This window comes from Podospora anserina, chromosome 1 (genome assembly GCF_000226545.1).
Source record: "Podospora anserina S mat+ genomic DNA chromosome 1, supercontig 6".
NCBI lineage: Eukaryota > Fungi > Ascomycota > Sordariomycetes > Sordariales > Podosporaceae > Podospora > Podospora anserina.
The window spans coordinates 816029-834883 of record NW_001914851.1 but is presented as its reverse complement, the minus strand read 5'-3'; the positions used below and the strand labels follow the sequence as shown (position 1 = coordinate 834883).

The 18855-nt window shown below is 53.0% G+C and overlaps 10 protein-coding genes across 10 annotated transcripts; 6 read left to right on the top strand and 4 right to left on the bottom strand.

Annotated features, from left to right (window-relative positions):
* Window positions 1-79: 79 nt before the first annotated feature.
* Window positions 80-1576, top strand: PODANS_1_23640 (uncharacterized protein; the record flags this gene model as incomplete). The annotated part of the gene is made up of 2 exons (XM_001906655.1): window positions 80-879; window positions 943-1576. 2 exons carry the CDS (start codon window positions 80-82, stop codon window positions 1574-1576), a joined length of 1434 nt encoding a protein of 477 aa, XP_001906690.1.
* A 194-nt stretch (window positions 1577-1770) lies between these two features.
* PODANS_1_23630 (uncharacterized protein) lies at window positions 1771-3431 on the bottom strand (the record flags this gene model as incomplete). Its single annotated transcript, XM_001906654.1, has 5 exons — window positions 1771-2344; window positions 2488-2547; window positions 2638-2754; window positions 2813-3248; window positions 3308-3431. The coding sequence occupies 5 exons, from the start codon at window positions 3429-3431 to the stop codon at window positions 1771-1773; spliced, it is 1311 nt and encodes a 436-aa protein (XP_001906689.1).
* Window positions 3432-5026: 1595 nt separating this feature from the next.
* Window positions 5027-6283, top strand: PODANS_1_23620 (uncharacterized protein; the record flags this gene model as incomplete). Its single annotated transcript, XM_001906653.1, has 1 exon — window positions 5027-6283. The coding sequence occupies one exon, from the start codon at window positions 5027-5029 to the stop codon at window positions 6281-6283; it is 1257 nt and encodes a 418-aa protein (XP_001906688.1).
* Window positions 6284-6671: 388 nt separating this feature from the next.
* Window positions 6672-8048, top strand: PODANS_1_23610 (uncharacterized protein; the record flags this gene model as incomplete). Its single annotated transcript, XM_001906652.1, has 1 exon — window positions 6672-8048. The coding sequence occupies one exon, from the start codon at window positions 6672-6674 to the stop codon at window positions 8046-8048; it is 1377 nt and encodes a 458-aa protein (XP_001906687.1).
* A 121-nt stretch (window positions 8049-8169) lies between these two features.
* On the bottom strand, window positions 8170-8887 carry PODANS_1_23600 (uncharacterized protein; the record flags this gene model as incomplete). The annotated part of the gene is made up of 3 exons (XM_001906651.1): window positions 8170-8287; window positions 8348-8509; window positions 8778-8887. The coding sequence occupies 3 exons, from the start codon at window positions 8885-8887 to the stop codon at window positions 8170-8172; spliced, it is 390 nt and encodes a 129-aa protein (XP_001906686.1).
* Window positions 8888-9902: 1015 nt separating this feature from the next.
* PODANS_1_23590 (uncharacterized protein) lies at window positions 9903-10927 on the top strand (the record flags this gene model as incomplete). Its single annotated transcript, XM_001906650.1, has 3 exons — window positions 9903-10259; window positions 10305-10484; window positions 10532-10927. 3 exons carry the CDS (start codon window positions 9903-9905, stop codon window positions 10925-10927), a joined length of 933 nt encoding a protein of 310 aa, XP_001906685.1.
* Window positions 10890-11956, bottom strand: PODANS_1_23580 (uncharacterized protein; the record flags this gene model as incomplete). Its single annotated transcript, XM_001906649.1, has 2 exons — window positions 10890-11803; window positions 11878-11956. The coding sequence occupies 2 exons, from the start codon at window positions 11954-11956 to the stop codon at window positions 10890-10892; spliced, it is 993 nt and encodes a 330-aa protein (XP_001906684.1).
* A 1317-nt stretch (window positions 11957-13273) lies between these two features.
* On the top strand, window positions 13274-14397 carry PODANS_1_23570 (uncharacterized protein; the record flags this gene model as incomplete). The annotated part of the gene is made up of 3 exons (XM_001906648.1): window positions 13274-13516; window positions 13570-13675; window positions 13721-14397. 3 exons carry the CDS (start codon window positions 13274-13276, stop codon window positions 14395-14397), a joined length of 1026 nt encoding a protein of 341 aa, XP_001906683.1.
* A 465-nt stretch (window positions 14398-14862) lies between these two features.
* On the bottom strand, window positions 14863-15785 carry PODANS_1_23560 (uncharacterized protein; the record flags this gene model as incomplete). The annotated part of the gene is made up of 2 exons (XM_001906647.1): window positions 14863-15348; window positions 15672-15785. 2 exons carry the CDS (start codon window positions 15783-15785, stop codon window positions 14863-14865), a joined length of 600 nt encoding a protein of 199 aa, XP_001906682.1.
* A 500-nt stretch (window positions 15786-16285) lies between these two features.
* On the top strand, window positions 16286-17244 carry PODANS_1_23550 (uncharacterized protein; the record flags this gene model as incomplete). Its single annotated transcript, XM_001906646.1, has 3 exons — window positions 16286-16814; window positions 16874-17036; window positions 17088-17244. The coding sequence occupies 3 exons, from the start codon at window positions 16286-16288 to the stop codon at window positions 17242-17244; spliced, it is 849 nt and encodes a 282-aa protein (XP_001906681.1).
* Window positions 17245-18855: the final 1611 nt, after the last annotated feature.

The window sequence follows — 18855 nt, the reverse complement described above, 5'->3', positions numbered from 1 at the left end:
CCCCCCCGAACCAGCTCAAGCGTACCTGAAAAATCCTAACGACAACGCAGAACTGATAATCTGCTTCGACGGCACAATCATGGCCTCCTCCCACCCGGTGATAACCTCCCACTTTCACTCTGCCAACTCTGCCTCCTGGCTCTCGACTTCCTTTCTGCTCACCCAGACCTCTTTTCAGCCGTTGGTCGGGGGTTTGTCGGATGCGATTGGCAGGAAAACACCCTACCTCATCCTCGCTGCCGTCTTCTCCTTGGGGACGCTATGGTGCGCCGTTGCTGGGTCCATGCTCCAGTTCATCCTGGCTCGAGCAGTCTGCGGCCTCGGAGCGGGGGGGATGATGACGCTGGGGAGCATCATCATGTCTGATGTCGTGCCTATCGAGATCCGACCTAGATATCAGAGCTTGATGAATGTTACTTTTGGTGTCGGGTCCATGATGGGGGCGGGTCTGGGGGGTCTGATGGCGGATTGTCTGGGGTGGAGGTGGGAGTTTGGGGTTCAGGTTCCTGTTCTGATCATCTGTGTGGGAGTGAGCGGGTTGGTGATCCCCGGTGATTTAGGACTGTACGGGAAACAGAAGGTGACGATACAGCAGGCGTTGAGAGAGTTTGACTTTTGGGGAGCCGCGACCCTGGCGGGGAGCGTGACGGGGTTGGTGTTGGGGGTTGGGCTGGGGGGAAACGTTCTCCCTTGGAGCCATCCGGTTGTGGTAGGGTCGTTGATGTTCTTTGCGGTGGTGTTCCCCGTGTTTTTGTGGGTGGAGGGATGGGTTAGAAACCCGATCATGCCGCTTCATCTGGTGTTCAAGGCGCCGCACATGAACCTGATGGTGTCGAGCCATATTTCGGCATTGTTGGCGGCGGCGATACTGTTTAACGTGTAAGCATCTTTTGCCTCTCTTGTCTTTGAATTCTCAGCTGACAAAAAAAAAAAAAAAAAAAGACCGCTGTTTTTCCAAGGCGTCCTCCTCACCTCGGCCACAGAGTCCGGCCTCCGCCTGGTGACCTGCTCGGCGGTCCAGGCCCTCTGCGGAATGACAACCGGCTTTTTGATCACCTGGTCCCGCCGGATGAAGTGGCCGCTCACCACAGGCGCAACGCTCGTCATAGCCGGACTGTTCTGCTTGTTCAGCATGGAAAGGGGCTGGCCGACATGGGTTTACATGCTCTGTCTCGTGCCGGCGTCGGCAGGCCAAGGTTTCCAGTTCCCGGGAAGCTTCATGGCTGTGCTCGCCGCGTCAGAGCAGCACGAGCAAGCTGTCGTGACCAGCACCCTGATGCTGTGGAGAAGCACAGGCAACATTCTCGGAGTCGCCTGCTCATCGCTTGTCGTGCAAAACTCGCTGTGGTATCACCTCCAGGAATTCGTCAGCGGACCGGAAAAGGAGGCTGTGATCAGCAAAGTCAGAAAGTCGGTCGAGGCTATCAGGGACTTGGAGGGGACATACCAGGATCAAGTCGTACAGAGCTACGCCGCCGCCCTGCGTCTAACTTTTCTATGTTGCTTCGCTCTGGCCGTTGCGAACCTGTGTTTAGTTGCACCAGTCAGACTGGGAAGATTGGGGAGCAAGAAGTAAAAACAACACCAAAAGACGTGGTTATCGCAGATAAAACGGGGCAGCTCGAAAGAAATTATCAGACATCCAACGAAATGTCATCCAGTCAATCGTATCATTGTCAGGCGCAACGAGGGTATCATAAAAAAACAAAGGAAACCAAAACGCCATTCCCCTTTGCTCCCGGTTCCTCATAATCCTCCGATCCTTCTCCATCATATCCTCCGATCCTTGTCCATCATATCCTTCCACTGACTAGAGTGGCCAGAGCTTCGGTCGATTTCGGTCGTGACCTGAATGGACTCATGCTTCATAATCGGCCATTCATCCTCATCCGAGTCCTTATCCTTCATCGCACCCACAATGTGGTTGTGGGAAGAATTGAGGTTCTGCAGCCTTATGCTGTTCCCCCTCATCCTCCCAGCATTGCTATACGCCCTATCCCTCCCGGCGTTGCTAAATGACCTTTCCCTCCCAGCGTTGCTGTTCGCCCTATCCCTCCCGGCAGTGACGCTGACCTCGTAATGACGAAGTCCTGATTCCAAATCACGGCCCGCTTTGTTTGCCTGCTCCTGGCTGATGATGGCCAACTCCCTCGCACCGATCACGACGCTGGGCTTCTTCCTGGCCTGCTTGCGTGCCTCTCGCTTCGCCTGCAACCACCGCGGCGCAAGTACGGACCAGGCATAATCTCGAAAGGTCCTCGTTGTTCCAAACACCAAATAAGCCAGTACCGGCGCCGTAACTCCAGGGATGTAAAGAACAAAGTCGGTAACGGCTCTCCCGGCACTCAGGTCCGGCTCTGCCGGGACATTTTCGACCGAGTTGGTCTGTGAAGCTCGGAGCTGGAACATGACAACGACGAGTTGAAAAAGGCTGCGTTGTCTGTCAGTTCTCTGTGCTCGCAGTCCATGATGTGATGGTATACATACCTCAAGGCGATGAAAGCAACGGTGAACCGCAACACCAACCACCTGTCGTAGATATTCTTCCTCTTCGGCAACGGAGGCTTCGGCTGCGAGCTACTGGTTGGATTCGTTCCATCCGAGGTGCCTCCACCAGTGTTCGTTGAGCGCCCATACCGAACGTCCCATGACAACACCATTACCCGCGAGTGAATGTATTTGCCAAGAATCGACAACAAGATCAAGCTGCCGGCCAGGAAGCAAGCGATCACTGGGGGCTTGTTAGCAAGTGCTCTTCAGCAGACTAGAAAAGCTTATAAACGTACTGATTCCGCTGGACAAGATCAGGAACCCGACGGTACTGGCCTGAATCTTGCTGAACCGAAGCAAAACCATAAACACGGCCGGAATCACGGCCGCGGTACCCTTGGCAATCAGAGAGGCGTGGAACCGGTACATTTTGGTGATGCGTAGCTGGAAGATACTGTTGGCCAGCTCTACAGCCCAAAAGACAACGAGTAGTGATTCTACATTGTAGCAATAGTACTCTGTGCAACCATCAGTATGCGCTCCCGGTAGTCGACCACAAAGCAACCCACGAATGTAAAACAGCACTAAATCCAGACCGGTTGATGCACCCGTGATGTTGAGCTCAGGATTCCCCACATTGGCAACGACATTCTGCCATTGTGCCGTCTTGATATCGTTCCACCAGGTGATGGTGTGTATTTGCTGGATGATTGAGGTAAATGTGTGCAAGACCATGAAAGACCCCAGCATGATGACATCTGAGCTTGGTTAGTCTCTCTCTCGTTGGCTGATATCTCCACGACAGTGAAGCACTCACAGCTCGTGCGCTCATCATGAACCCACACGATCCACAGCAAGAACAAGCCGACGGCCAGGCAAAACCAGCTGTAGAGAAGAATAGCAACACACTGGCCCATGACCTCGGACGGCAGTTGAGCCATCTTGAGGGTGTTGTCGGCAGCGCCGGGTACGTCAAGGGGTTGGAGGTTGCACAGGAATGGAGAAAAAGAAGAAACAAACACCAGGACCAAGGTTGAGACTGGGGATCAAGACGCGTTATCATGCAGACAGGGCGACGCCAAGGAGGGGGATCTTGTGGATAAATTGAGAAAGCCATGGCCTCGGGCTAGCTTGGGTGACAGTGAGCGTGACACAGTGACCCCTGGAAAACGTGGAGAGGCCCAAACACCCAGCTTCTCGCCCTGCCCATCATGCCCAGAGACGGAGCTGTGGAAACGGGGGTGATTGAGGGGGGAGAGGAGGGTCCAGAAGCGAGCAGCTGAATATGGTTACAGGAAGCTGCGTGCCGATTGCGATGTCGTGCCCTTACAGGTGCGCTTTGTGAGAGAACGAGATGGGCGATGTATCGCTACCAAGATCCGAGCGTCCGAGCGCAATCCAACAGGGCCTTCGTGATTTGCAAAAGACGCTATCGAGAAGCAAGCCCTTCAAGAACTGAATGGCGAAAGAGGACTAGTGGCTTGATGTGGAGAGTAGCGCTTTGATCGTTTATTGTAGCTCCTCCGCAGCTTTATCACAAGCATTTGGTCTGCTCCGGCGCGACCCTGTTCACGTTCGGAGATCAGAAGCAGCAAGCAACCCCGGCCTTGCAGGAAGGACATAAGGGTGAAGAAGACGCATATAGGAAGGAGGGTCGGCTGCAGTCTGCAGATCCGTCTTGTTGTTGCGACTCTGTTCTTCAACGGGTGGTTGGCATGTGAGGTTTGAGTGGATTCCGACGGAGTTGGAGCCGAGCCCGAAAGTCCAGACTCGAGAACGACGGTAGTGGAGATATGATAACTCTTGAGGGAAGTGTCAGTTGATACCGTGATAAAGAGGTGGAAACAGAACGTCAAGTGAATCCAGACCCTGTCTCCATAACAGCTCCATGGCCCGAGATCCAAACAGGCTGTGGGTGAGGGGATCTGGTGAGCCAAGCTCTGGAAAAGAGAGATGCCGCCCCTGCCAACGTGAGACGATGTCACGAACCCCCTGCCGCTCAACCGGTTTCCGAAAAGAGGGGCGTTCTCCGAAACGCTAGAGGTGAAGCCGTTCCCAATCTGAGGAGCACACATCGGACGACTGTGGCCGCGGCAGTTGAGCCACACAGGCACGACAGTCTACTAGTGCAGGTGACGAGTGTGATAAGAGAACAAGAGGAGAATATCGGTCTCTTTGCCATGCGTGCCGTAATCCCGTCGAGGCTACACTAGATGATCCATCGTAGAAGGGGCGGGAGGAGAAAAAGCAGCGTATCGGAGATTTGAACCCACGTGGAAACGGGGGCAGCACCTCGGGTACAAGCGGGTGCCGAAACAGCTGCTTCAAACAGCTGTCGAACAAGAGATACCAAGAACTTCAAGCTTCGGGATTAGAAGATTGGAGCAAGATTGGAAGCCTGTGATTTTCCAAAAGAGGGAGGTCTAGATTGTGATAGTGGGAGATAGTGAGAAGAGCCGACCTTTGTGCCCGTGGGCGTGGGTGAAAATGGGGGTTGGTTGTTGGTGAGGTGAGCTCGGTTCGAAATATTGCGCTGATGGCGCTGATGGAAAAGGCATATGACCCGTGCCCGACAAAATGGACCGTGCACCTTCCTCGTAAGGCCATCAATTCGGTCCGCTGCAACCACTTTTGCAGGGCGTGGCTGACATCCCGCAACGCCAAAAATCGCGGGGAAGAACGCGCTCTGGTTACAGTCGTTTGGAAACCTGCAGCTCGCCACTCCATCAGCACTGCAGTCTCTCTCTCTCTCACAAGCCGACAGACGACAACCTCGTCTTTCCACCAACCGAATCCACGCCCACTCTACTTACAGTGCTTCATCATGGAGATCGACTGGGAGCCACCTCTTCCAGCCGGGTACAATGACCTCCACCGTTCTTTTCTTCAAAACTTCATGGCACAAGGCACTCTCACGCTGAAACAAGGCAAGAAACTGCTGGCCGAGCTCAAGTCAAAGACCACCTTTGAGCCCGTTGACCCGGACACCATCACTCTGGACCAGTTTACAGATGCCATCCGAACTGCGAGAGAGGCCGTGGAGCCATTGGACTATGACATCCGCTATATGCGCGATCAAGTCCGAGACGAGCGTGTCTGGGTTTTTTACAACACCCAGAGCGACCCAGCCAGCCAGATGGCCACTGTCCATTCGGCCGAAGAGGTAGCATACATCAAGAGGCTGCTCGACGCCATGTTTGAGACGTACAACACGCCCCGCATGGAGGTCATGGCTGTGGATGAGGGACAGGCACTGAAGGTATCACGCCCCTCTCGGCAAAGTATGGGGAATGGACATGTCAACGGCGCCAATGGTGAGGATGCGGAAGGCAGTCAGTCAGCCACTCGGGGACTCAAACACTCCGAAGTGCTCGCGCTACTATCGAACCTGGTAGCCGAGGGGTGGTTGGAGAAGAGCAGGGACGGGTTTTACAGCCTAAGCACGAGAGCCCTGGTTGAGCTGTGGTCCTGGCTTGTTGCCACCTACAACGACGAAGAAGAAGAGTGGCAGCATATTAAGTTCTGCGAGGCGTGCAAGGAGATCGTGACGCACGGACAGCGGTGTAACAATGTGGACTGCACAATTCGCCTGCACGATGTTTGCGAGGGCAACTTTTGGAGGACCAGGCCGGACCGGAAGTGTCCGAAGTGTCAGACGGAGTGGGATGGATCTCAGTTTGTGGGGGAAAGGGCCATCACATCCAGGTCGGCATTCCAAAGATCAAGAGCCGGAAGACGCGGGAGACGTAGTGAGGTCGCCGAAGATGCAGGCGAGGAAGAGGCTGAAGACTGATTTTTTTTTTTGATTTACATAGATAGAATTCTTGATGATACCCAATTGCATGACATCACCCTGTGGCTGTGCACATCTCGATTGAGATCTCCCGCTGGTGTGTTCCGAAGCGGCCTCCTGCCGACTCTAACGAACCCCCTACCTATAGTGAAACCGGAAGCTTGGAAAGACCTGGAAATAAACCCAGACGTCAACTGCAGCAGCTCGAGTTCATCTGATCTCGAATCTGCATGTGAAGCGTTTCAACCCGGAGCCGCGCCTTTCCTCAGCCAAAGTGCGAGCAAACGCAACAGCACGGGCACCAAAGCTTCCCCTCCAACCCCGCCCCTCACCACTGACGCCAAGACGTCATCCCAGTGCAACTCACCACGTACACGCAACCGCACACATGGCTCCGCATTTTCCATGGAGGCAAAAGTCAAAGGAGAAGGAGAAGAAGGCCGAGGAGGGTGGTGATGGCAACGCGAAAGTCGTCTTGACGCCATCGGCCGCTCCCCGGGTTTCAGTATCGTCGCTTTCATCCGACGACAACGGCAAGCGAATCCCAGTGGCTCCCATCCTCGACGACGAGGATGAGCAGTTTCTCGAGCGACTCGTTGCGCGCATTGGCTTTGACGCGGAGGAGGAAGAGGGACCTCGGCCGGCGCTGCCGCCTCGATCGAAAACCCCCGAGTTGACGTGGGATTGGGATGACAAGAGCGAGACGTTCCAGCTGTTCGGCGCCAGCTCGGCCTCCAACCCCAACGATACGGCTCTGGTGTTGAAGGACAAGAATACCGAGCTGGCAACGATACCCAAGGCGCCAGAACAAGAGTCTCCTTCTGGGCCAGAGGAGATTGTTATCGACGCGGCAGATACAAAGGCTGATGGAAAGGATAACCAGAACACCAAGTCGAAGGAGAAGAAGCCATCGCGCCTGTCCCGCATGTTCACGCGCTCCAAGAAGCAGGGTTCGTCAACCCCGGACAATCTCGCCGTTCCCGGGACCGAGGGCACAACCAAGCCGGAATCGGCCGAGAAGGAATGGGCCGACCTCTCTCGCTTGTTAGACAAGCTCAACCTGTCGTCTTCGGGCTCCATCTCTTCAGACGCAAAAGACCTATTGGTTCGGCCGTTTGTCCAAATTCTCAAGGATCTCGCCAACGGTGTCCCCACAGCAGTTGACGACCTTGTCTCCCTCCTCGACGGCCGGAATGACATCCTCACCAAGACCTTTGAGAAGCTGCCTTCGTCTCTCCAGAAGCTAGTGACTCAGCTTCCCAAGAAGCTCACCTCTAGCCTTGCCCCGGAAATTCTAGCCATGGCCGCGGAAGCGCAGGGGCTGGATAAATCCAGGATTAATGCTGACGAGGGGTTGAAGGGGGCAGCCAAGTTCTTTATGCCAAAGAACCTGAGTGATTTGGCGCTCACCCCAGCGTTGATCAAGACCATGCTCAAGGCCATCTTGAATGCGCTCAAGACCAAGTTTCCCATGTTGGCGGGAACAAGCGCGTTGTGGAGCGTGGCTGTTTTCCTGTTGCTGTTTGTGCTGTGGTATTGTCATAAACGAGGCAGAGAGGAGAGGGAGAAGAAGGAGAAAGAAGAGGCTGAGGGGGAGGGGGAGAAGAAGGAAGGGGAGGCGGACGGGGAGGCAGTCAGTGGAGAGCGGGTGGTGGAGGAGGTCTTGCAGAATGAGAGGGCCGGGGACGGGACGGTGGCTGGCCAGGGGGGTAACGGGGAACTGGTGGTGGTCGTTGACGCGCCGGGTAAGGGGGTTTCCAAGTAATGGTAATGACCGACGTAATGACGATACCCATTTGTAGGAAAGAGCTTGGAGTTTTCGGATGGACTTGGGCATGGACTTTTCCGTAATTCTTTTGGTTTAATGCGCTCTGCTAGCAACGTCTTTACCTGTCTATTTTGGCGGTGACTTCAACTTCAATCTTCATCACCTCCTCCATCAACCCAGCCTGGATCATGGTAGCGGCAGGTCTCACATTGCCCAGCCACTTTTGGAGCACAGGCCTGCTTTTCTGTCAGTTGCTTAACCTCTGCAGTTTCCAAGAAGGGAATTGCAAGACCAACCAGGTGCTTTCAAAGTCTTTCCTGTCTGGCAGGATGTATCTCACTCTCACAACATCCTGCATCCCAGCGCCTGCTTCGGCCAAGGCAGCGGCGATGTTTTGAAAGGTTTGCTCTGCTTGGTCGACGACGTTGGGGGAGATGAGGCCTGTTTTGTAGTCGTAGCTGACGACATGCCGTGGTTAGTATGTGAACGGTGGAAAGTTTGGACAGGGAGGTAGGTGAAATGGTAAAAGTGGTAATGTGTTGATGTGGTAATGTGAGAATGTGTGTGTTGATGTGGTAATGTGGTAATGTGGTAATGTGGTAATGTGGTAATGTGGTAATGTGGTAATGTGGTAATGTGGTAATGTGGTAATGTGGTAATGTGGTAATGTGGTAATGTGTTAATGTGACAAAGATACTGTACTACAAAAAAACAAAACTATCTTACCCAGTACATCCAGATACAAAAACCATGTCACCCTGGACTACAGCTCGGGAGTACCCGATCCGAGCCTCGAACGGGGAGCCGGAGGAGATGAGCTTGCGGGAGGGGGACATCGTAACTGGCTTGTGACATAAAGTTTGATAATAAATATGTTTATTTGAAGATTAAAAATATCTTCATCGATGAGAGTTGCAATGAGACTATTTATTGGAGAATGGATGAGGAGTTGTAAGTGAGTCACTGTCACTGAAAAGGGGTGAAGACTAGGGGATAGAAACCCTAACCCTGTAGTATTATGAACAAACTCTCAGCCACCCCCTTAACCTCTGGGGTTATCTTAAAAGTGATATATCAGAAGTAGTTAAGATGAAAAATGTCAACTCCAATGGTTATTAAATGTAAAAGGATCGAGGATATGATCCCCAACGATATCACGACTAAATAGTCTGCCATCTGATGTTGGAAATTGAAGATATCCTTAAGCCGCAAGCAGCCGGCGAAGTTGCTTCACCAAGTTATGGAGTAGTGATCCCCACACATGGATTTCGAACTGTCAAGCCGCTGGGAAAGCGCGAAGCCTCTACGAATTGTTATTTTGAAATTCTTCATTATACCGATCGAATGAAGGTATCTTATATTTCGCAAATAGATGTTCCACAGTCGTTTGTGGAGTTGATGGATGATCAGGGCAAGTGGAGAGATGTGGAACGCTGGAATGCCGCCCGTGGGAAAGGGGAGTTTGCCGGATCCACGTCCGCTGGTTCACATGATTGAGCTCCATTGGCCCGTGTCAGCCTCCAGACTTCCGGATACCTAGCTTCGTGATGCGACTCGGGTTGGTGGCATCTCTCCAGTATCTTGATGTCAAGCACTTCCATCAACCAGAACATCCCGTCTTGACTAACTGACAACTGCAAGTCTCAACAGCTAAACCACCCCACATCAGTAGCTCTCCAAAAACCCCAACCTTGGCACTTGGCGTCCAGTCCAGTTTTCTTCTTCTCCCCTCGCATCCTCAGCCAAGACAACCACCAGCCAGCACTGCGCCGCAACCCAAATCACCTGCAACCATATCCGTTATCTTGCATCTTTTTTGTATACATCATCTCATCAACATCACCACCAAAGATGGGGATGGACGAGAAATACCCCGCTGGCAACCCCGGAATGCCGCTCATCCCACCGCGTCGCGGCCTCAGCCCAGGACGCTTCCTTCTCGCTGTCGCATATCTTGTCGTTGTCGGATTCATCTACTGCTTCTTCCAGCAGAACCCAAACCACCCGCTTCACTCACACACCGCCCATCACCATGCCGCTCAGCAACCCTCGGCGCCTGAGACGGTGATCAAGATGGTGGAGCCTAGCGTCAGAAGGGGGTTGGTTCCTCTTGAGGCGCATATCATGTCCAAGTGCCCTGATGCGAAGGTATTGTTTGCTTTGATGTCGACGTGGAAACTCAGCTCAGCGGCTAACCCCTTGTCTCCGGTATAGGACTGCCTCCGCGACCTCGTTCTCCCCGTCATGCAAAAGACTCTCGACAAGGTCAACTTTACCCTCTCGTTCATCGGCCGGTACGCTACACCTCCACCCCCCCCCTATTTGCCCCACCGTTTGTGGCATGCGCACCTTGATGGACAGACCCTGACACAGTGTACCACAGACCAACCGAACACGATGACGGAGTGGCTTGCAAGCATGGCGCAGAGGAGTGTAGGTTTACCCTTGTGCTAAACATCTAGCGCGCCAAAGACTAACAGGCAATGTCTCCAGGCCTCGGCAACATCATTGAGCTCTGCGCCCAAAGCCTTTACCCAGACCCCAAGACCTATCTCGGGTTCGTCATGTGCTTAACCAAGGACTACCGCCACATCCCCCAGCGCGGTTTGATCGAGGACTGCGCCCTCGAGCATGCCATCGACTTTGACAAGCTCAACGAGTGCGCCACCAAGGATGATGGCGCCTATGGGATGGGTATGCTCAGAAGCAGCGTCAGGAGAACCTCGGCGGCCGGCGTGACGAAGAGCTGCACCGTCCGCCTCAACGAGGAGATCTACTGCGTCCGCGATAACGGCCAGTGGAAGGAATGCCCCCACGGCTCCAGCGTCAATGACCTCGTCATTGCGATTGAGAAGCTTTACCACCGGCGCGCTTGAGCGGCTCGAACACCTCGACCCACAGATCGCTGGCCTCGCCCAGAGTGTAGCTCATTGTAGCCCGGTCCATGCCCGCTTCGTCCCCGCCACCCATCATCTCCAACTGCGATATAATGCTATCTAATCCAACCGCCTTACCCGTCGCCTGCGTGGCGCCCGCCTCGAGCTGCACGTGCACAATGTGAATATGAAAGTGGTAATATGTGGGCTGATAGTGGACATAGAGTTTCAGCTGGTCAGCCTCGATGGATGGGTACACCTTTGTCGTTGCCTCGATGAACTTCTCCTTCATGTGGTTCAGCCAAGGGATGTGTTTCTTTTTCAGATCGCGCAAGGACCAAATGTCTCTTCTCTCCACCAGACCCAGCAAGTGCAGCGCATCGAGGGTCTGACGGTCCCAGTTCAGGTCGGGCAGCAACAAGAACCCTTCTTCGTTGAGGGAAGCGGCATCGAACGGTGTGCGGTAGATGACATCCTCGACCTCGGTCCTCCCTTCAACAATATTGAACACCCAGTTCAGACGGCCGGCGTCGCGCTGGGCTTGCATGTACGGCCTGACACACTCGAGGTAGATTTGCGGTGTTTCGGAGACGAGACGGACGCCCTGTTTGGAGTATTTCTTGATGTGCTTTTCGGTGCAGGGGTGGATGAGGTTGATCTTGAGGTCGGCCGTCTCGTCGGATGGGTTCTGGGATGAGGAATTGGCGAGGTACCAGTGGTAGATGTCATTAGCACCTAGGTTCTTGAGAGTTTGGAGGGTGGTCGGGACTGAGGCGAGGTAATCGGGGGAGGATGGGAAGGGGGCACGCTCGAGGATGAGGAGGGCGGGGAGAGAGTCGATTGTGCCGAGGAGGGAGGTTCGGCGGCCTGCTTGGTCTGAGGTTGTGTGTGGTTAGGACGTGGTTGAATAGCGGAAGTGGATATGGTAGAGAGTAATACGAAGCACACACCTTGATTCAGAAGCTTTTCGAACTTGAACTTTGGCACGAGTGCCTCGGCTTTGGCTTTGGTCTCTGCTTGTGTGGACATGGTGAGGTCGTTGGTTGTTGTGGGTTTTTGTCGAGAGTCAAGTTGTCTGTGTTTGGGGCTTCAGATGGAAAACATGCCCCGCGCTCTGCCCCGCATTGAACCCCTGACATGCTGCATCTTATCTCAATATCCATCTTCCTCATCCAGGGACCAGCCAGTTTCCCCAAGGACAAGAGACAACAGCCCCGAGTCGTCTTTCAGATGTCTTCCAAGGCCGTAATTTCTTTTGAAGGGTCTTGGACTTCTGTTGATGCCTTTCCACAACCTCAAAGCCACAAGAATCAAGTATCCCAAGAGGCCATAAAGTCTAGATGGGGCCTTCCCACCCTTCTTTCCTCCCAGACTATATATGCAAATTGAAAAGATACGGAAAGCACACATAAACATGAGGAAATAGTCGGTTCAAAATACCATGCCATCATTGCTTTCCTTCTCCCAGTGGTTTTCAAAAACGTGCAAAGAATTCAGGTTAGGGTTAAGGCAGGCTCCTCGGCAGTTTGGTCTGTGCTTGCGGACAAACGTCCCGAGACGCCGACAATTATTGTTCAGACACTCCTTGTAGTCTTCTGATCGTTTGCCATAGTCATCGCCGGAAATTTCGAGTGCCGACTGCTCCAGGAGGTCACGTATATGTAAATCATCTGGGAAAGTCCGATGGGTTCCGCTGCTGCGCCGACGCTCATGGACGACTCTGAGCATCCTACCGACACAGCGATCCCAACATCCACAACTTCTTTGGCCCGGCTATCATGCACATCGTGTCGCGATAGAAAGCAAAAATGTGACCGGAACCTACCATTTTGCCGTCGATGTACGAGCCTGCGTAATGATTGCGTTTATCCAAGTTCCAGAAAGTCAGGCCAGGGCAAGCGGAAGCAGGTTCGCGATCTGGAAGCTAAATTGTGTAAGTGAGCCTCTCATTGGACATTGTCGGACAATGCGACCTCTCCGAACCATTGTGTTAACAACCGCCATCGCGCACACCAGTCCAACTCGAGGACCAGCTCAGAACAATCAGACATTCGGCTGATGCAGACCGTTGCAATTCACCGCAGACGGTCAGAACAGCCGTCTCGTCGAATGTCGTCTATTCTTCCCCCGTGGCGTCAAGTGCGGACCAATCATGGCTGAGCGAGGCTACGATTCAGGAAGGACGAGATGTCGGAGAGCCTCGAAGTCACCAACGTCAACAGCTGGCTGACTGGCTTGCCAATAGCGAACTGGAACTTACGGAGCTAGACGATGCCCCATTGTCACGCGACTTGATTGAGGAACTGTCAGTGCTGCGCATCTCTTGTAGTGCCAAATGTGATCCAAATGGCTAACAACCTAGCCTACAGTACCACTTTATACTTCAAAAATGGCTATCACTGTTCCCCGATGATACACCCTTCTCGCTACTTAGAATCCTTGCGATCAGATGTTCCTTCTCGTCAGCCACCTTTGTTCCTCCAATTGGTGATCATGGCAACTGGAGCGAGTACCGACCCTTCACATGCCTCCCTAGCCATGTCTTTGTACCGTCGTGCTCGCAAACTTGCCGAGCAGGATGAAGCCAAGGTCAGCTTTACCTGCATCTCGGCCGTGGAACTCCCCAACTAACAGAAGGCCAGGAACCAAATGCATTCATGTTAGCTCATGCCCAATGCTGGGTGCTCATGGCCAGCTTCGAGGCTCAAAACACACTGTTTTCTCGCGCTTCCCTCAGCCTGGGGAAGAGTATCAGGATCTGAGCGATCCTGAATCTGCACCAACTCGACAGAGGTCCACAGCCACCATCTCTGTTTCAGTCTCATCTCGAGCCGCCGTCTTCGCGACACCTCGACTGGATTGAGATGGAGGAGCGCCGCAGAACCTGGTGGGTGATTTACTCTGCAGACCGGTTAGTTTTCGCAACCTCAGCGTTGCCTTCCATTATTGACGACCGGATGGTGCACACGCTGCTTCCTAAACCAGAGGAAGCCTTCACGAGCGGTGGCGAGGAGATGCCTCAAGAACACACAAACACTTTACACCATGCATTGCGAGAGAGGTTACCACCCGTTTCGCGTCTGGGAGCACGTGCTCTCGCAGCTCATCTCTTTTATCGAGTTGTGGACTTGGAGACTACCGAGCCTCGGCCAGAGGCGCAGGGCGAGCACAACCTAGAATCTTATTGGGCTCAACAGCAAGACGTTGGCAATGATCTGCTTGCCCTCCTCATCAGCTTACCCCAAGATCTCCGCCTCCCTGCCAATATTGGGTGTCAAGATACTATCTTTATCCACGTCCTGATACGTACCGCCTTGATGTGCCTTCACAAGACCGCAATACGCAAAACAGCCGAAGATGGAGGGCGGGGGACCGCTGCAAGCTTGTTAAGGCGCAGGGCCGGAGCAACTTGCTTGCTGCAGCTGCGCAAGTCATCGCCATCATCCGATCAATCAGAGAGGAGGACTTGACCGAGGCACTGAAGAACCCGATCCAGGGCTACGCAACGTACATTGCATCGCTGGTGTTTCTTGAAGACTTTGCGCTTACCCGCTTTGAGGGCAGCAGGGCCAATGTTGTTTATCTCTTTGACATGTTGCAAAGGTTCAGTCAGACACACCCGGTGGCAAGAATGCTGGCTGGTCAGCTTGGTCACGAGCTGGAGAGACTGGAGGTTGTGGATACGGTTATGTGGTAGGACGCTTAAGCATCATAGAAAAGACGTTTCCTGAGCCAGAAAGAAAGATGCTTCATCACGATGCGGCGAGTCGTTGGAGGGTCGGGCCTACATCGAGTGGTCGTTCGAGTCTGGTATGTTCATTTTGCAAGGATTATGCAGTATTCAACATCGATTTCTAACGTGCTTTTCAGATTATATTGCAAGTTCCCAACATGTTGACCCTGAGGGCACGATATATATAACCACCCTCCGCTACTTACTTCCCTTTGACAAAGGGGCTCTTTCTCAGCCACTCCTCCAAGCCCACCATCCCTGGATTCACCTCCTTGACCTTTCGCAGATCAGCTCTGTACCCCTCCAGGGCGAACCACTCCACCATCGAGCCCAATTCCTTCACTCCCGTCTTCAATCCTTTTCCCAACAATCCCCACGTGGTCGGCACCGGCTTACCAGTCACCCTCTCAAAGACCCTGTTCATCTCCTCAAAAGTCAACTCATCCCCCGCCAGCCCCATCGCCTTTTTATTCCACTCCTCCGGATTATGGAACGCCTCCGCAGCAAAGAAGCCGATGTCTCTTGTGGCAATCCACTGCAGCGGCTTATCTCGCCCGAGAGTATCCCTCAGCAAGGTCATGAACACCTTGCCCGCAAACACGGGAGAGAGGTTATCCATGAATATCACCGGTCTCAGAATCGTCCAGCCCATGGTTCTGGTCGCGCTCTTCCGCAAGTGCTGCTCAACCTCCCATTTGCTTTTGAAATGAGGGACCTCTGTTGGGTTATTCCAAGAATGTTCGTCTCCGCCCCTGTCGACGCTGCTGTAAACAAAGTGGCGGACGTTGTTTTTGAGGGCGTGGTCGACGAGCGATTTTCCTTGAGTGACTTCGTTTTTGGAGGGGAAGGGCTGGACGGAGAAGACGCCCCAGATGGTGCCTGTTGGGAGGAGGCTTTGGCAGAGGCGAAGAGGGTGGTGGGGTCATCGAGGTTGGCTTGGACGAGTTTGATGGTGGAGGGAGATTTGGCTTTGATGCGCAGGGCAGAGGGGGAGGAAGGGTTCCGGGTTACTGCTAGAACGGTGAAGGGGTCTGAGGAGGATAGGGGATGGGAGAGGAGGGCGTCGATGACGGCGGAGCCTTGTTTGCCCGTTGCGCCGGTGATGAGGAGGGTGCGAGGAGGCATGTTGACGGTCTAGAGTAGGAATTGCATGAGCTGAATGGGATGCTTTCACTCAAATGCAATCCACACTTTTTGAATATATATCAACGGTGGTGGAGGTCACTTACATGGCTTTGTCACCCAACCCTACCCCTGAGAGCCCCTCTGGACCCATTTTGCAATCATCGGTAAACATCGGACACCGACGCTCAGGTCATCCCGCAGAGCTTAGAAATCGACCGTCGAAACTCACAGACAATGGCAGAAACAACTGAGAGTATTTGGGTACCGACGTCATGTAGAATTTAAGCTGTAGATTAACAGATGATTCCTCTTTCGTCCCGTTCTGGGTAACTCTTCCTCCCATCCCATCATCCCATCGCCTCATCCTGCATCATCACTTCCCCATCAAAACACCAAAATGTCTTCCCCTTTAACAGTAGGAGTAGCAGGCATAACCGGCAAATTCGGCCGCCTCATCGCCTCCAAGCTTCTTGCCAACCCCTCCATCACCGTCCGCGGTTATGGCCGCAACCCCTCCAAGCTCCCCTCCCCCCTCACCACCTCCGCTCGCGTCCAGCTCTTCCAAGGCGAGGCGTTTGACACCGCAGCTCAAACGCTTCGTCACAGGCTGCGACGTCGTCATCTGCGCCTACTTGGGTGACGATAACCTCATGATCGAAGGACAACAAACCCTCATCGACGCCTGTGAGGAGTCTGGTACTGTCACCCGCTATGTGGCGAGTGATTGGTCGTTGGATTACACCAAGCTCAAGCTGGGGGAGCTGTTTCCCAAGGACCCGATGATCAAGATCAAGGGGTACCTGGACGAGAAGGCTGCCGGGGGGGGCAGAGTCAAAGGGGTGCACGTGCTTATCGGGGGGTTTATGGACGCCATCTTGAGCCAGTTTTATGGGATTTGGCACCCGGAAACCAAAAGTATCAGGTTTTGGGGGGAAGGGACGGAGGTGTGGGAGGGGACGAGTTATGAGAATGCTGCTGAGTTTACGGCTGCTGTGGTGGCGGATCGGGAGGCGGTGGGGGTGAAGAGATGTGAGTTTGACTGAGATCGATGTGAATGGGCTGGAGATGGTTGCTAACACAGAGGACAGTCCTCGGTGATCGCAAGACGCTTAACGAGATCGTTGAGCTGTTTGAGAAGGTGTACGGGTTCAAGCCTGCGCTGGAGAGGCAGGGCTCGCTGGAGGAGCTCAAGGTTTTGATGCACAAGACCAGGGCGGAGAACCCGGCTGGTTTCTTTGCCTACATGAGGATGTGAGTGTTTACTTTGTTTTAAGGGGAAAACTCTTGCTGACTGAGCGACAGGTTCTACCAGTACTACTGGCTCAACGGGCAGACATTGGTCGGCCCCGAGACCGACAATGACAAGTACCGCGAGATCAAGGCTGAGAGTTGGGAGGATTTCTTGAGGAAGAGAAGCCCGGAGGAGCTCGCGCAGGCCATGTATGCTTTGGCCCAGTGAGGTTGTGTGGCGATGACCTCGACATCAGTTAGGTACCTGAAATGTAACTAGTCAAGTTAATTGCTTGTCGTGATCGCGAACTCTTCCTGTCCTACTGTGACGCGACCTTCCCACGACCTAGGTAGCTCACCACACCACAGGTCCCCCTCCAGGCCTCAAATCCCCAAACCCTCACCATCTCACCTCCTATCCACGTGTTTCCTCAGTTCCATTCCCTCGGACCAAGGGCCGGTCAAATTCCAGGTCCAGTTCCAACTCCGGTCAGATCTCCGTTCCTTTCCTCGTTTGTCATACACTCCACCCTCCGTGCCGCACACCCACATGTGAGAACCACAAAGGTCCCACAGGATCAACAAGAATGGGTCCGTGTTTACGGTCGCAGTTCCTGTGGATCGTCGTCCGAATGTTTCCTGCTGAACAGAGGCGCGGAAGGCGAAGAAAGAAAACCGTTGGTACATTGTGGCGTGGGCTCCTTCCTTGGGGGAGGGTTCGGATTGGGGGTACCGACGGGGCCAAGGAGCTGTTGGTGAGATTGTGTGCAGGCATAATTCCCGTTGCCACTGAGAGAGATGACCAGGTGCAGGTTGGCATGTGAGTTGTTGGAAAGCGGTTTTACTGTCGATGCCAGTTCAGCATTCAATCACCGAAGGCAGTGTGGTTGTAGGAGATATACACCAATCAATTTGCACTCAAAATCCACCATATGTCTCTCACATATACAACTCACTCAACCCATCCCTGGTTGCCATCCGATCCAAGATCAGATGAGACCAGGCTTCGGAAGCGAAACCTTTTTCTCCCCTCCACTGGGTAAACAAACATCATCAACAAGAAAGCCCGATTACAATCCCCAACTTTTCCTTCCTCAACCAGTTTCGTCATCGACATCCCGTCGGATGTTTCTCATCTCCACCCCCTGATCCTTCCCTTCGGTTCGACAGCCGAGACCATTCCTCACGGCCCAAAATGTTGACCAGATCCCCAGGCCACCATCTTTCCCAATCATCCCACCACCGCCTCCTTGGTATCATAAAATGAGCGTCATGCATCCATCCCTAGTTTCCACCAATCCCTCAAAAATCCCAAAAAAGGGGTATAGATGCCAAAAAAAGTAATGCCTAAAAGAATGACATGTTCCCTCTCCCCTTTTCACTAAACAAAGTTTAGAAAAAAGAAGAAAAAAAAAGAGGAGAGAATAACGGGTATCTCATGTATAAAAAAAAAACAAAGGACAATAAAGATGCCCCCCTTCCAGAATCATGTAAAAGTATCTAACAAATCATAACACATTCTTCCCTTTCGTCATCCCATCCTCTCCCATCGTGTGTATGCTTGTTAGCTTGTAAGGAATGTCGTGAATGCCATCATTAAATCGCCCGAGATGTTGCCCCCCTTTCCAAAGCCCAATTGTATCTTCTCCCACCAAGAAGGAGTGGTCCCATTTCCTTTCCAAAGACAAAAAAGAAAAAAGAAAATAGAAATAAAAATAAAAATAAAACAAAAAACCATCATTAAATATGTGCAACCATGCTTATGTTTCATCCCCTCACAACCTCTGGCCAAAGACATTAAGCATTATAGAAGTGAAAAAAGGAAAAGATAACAAAACAT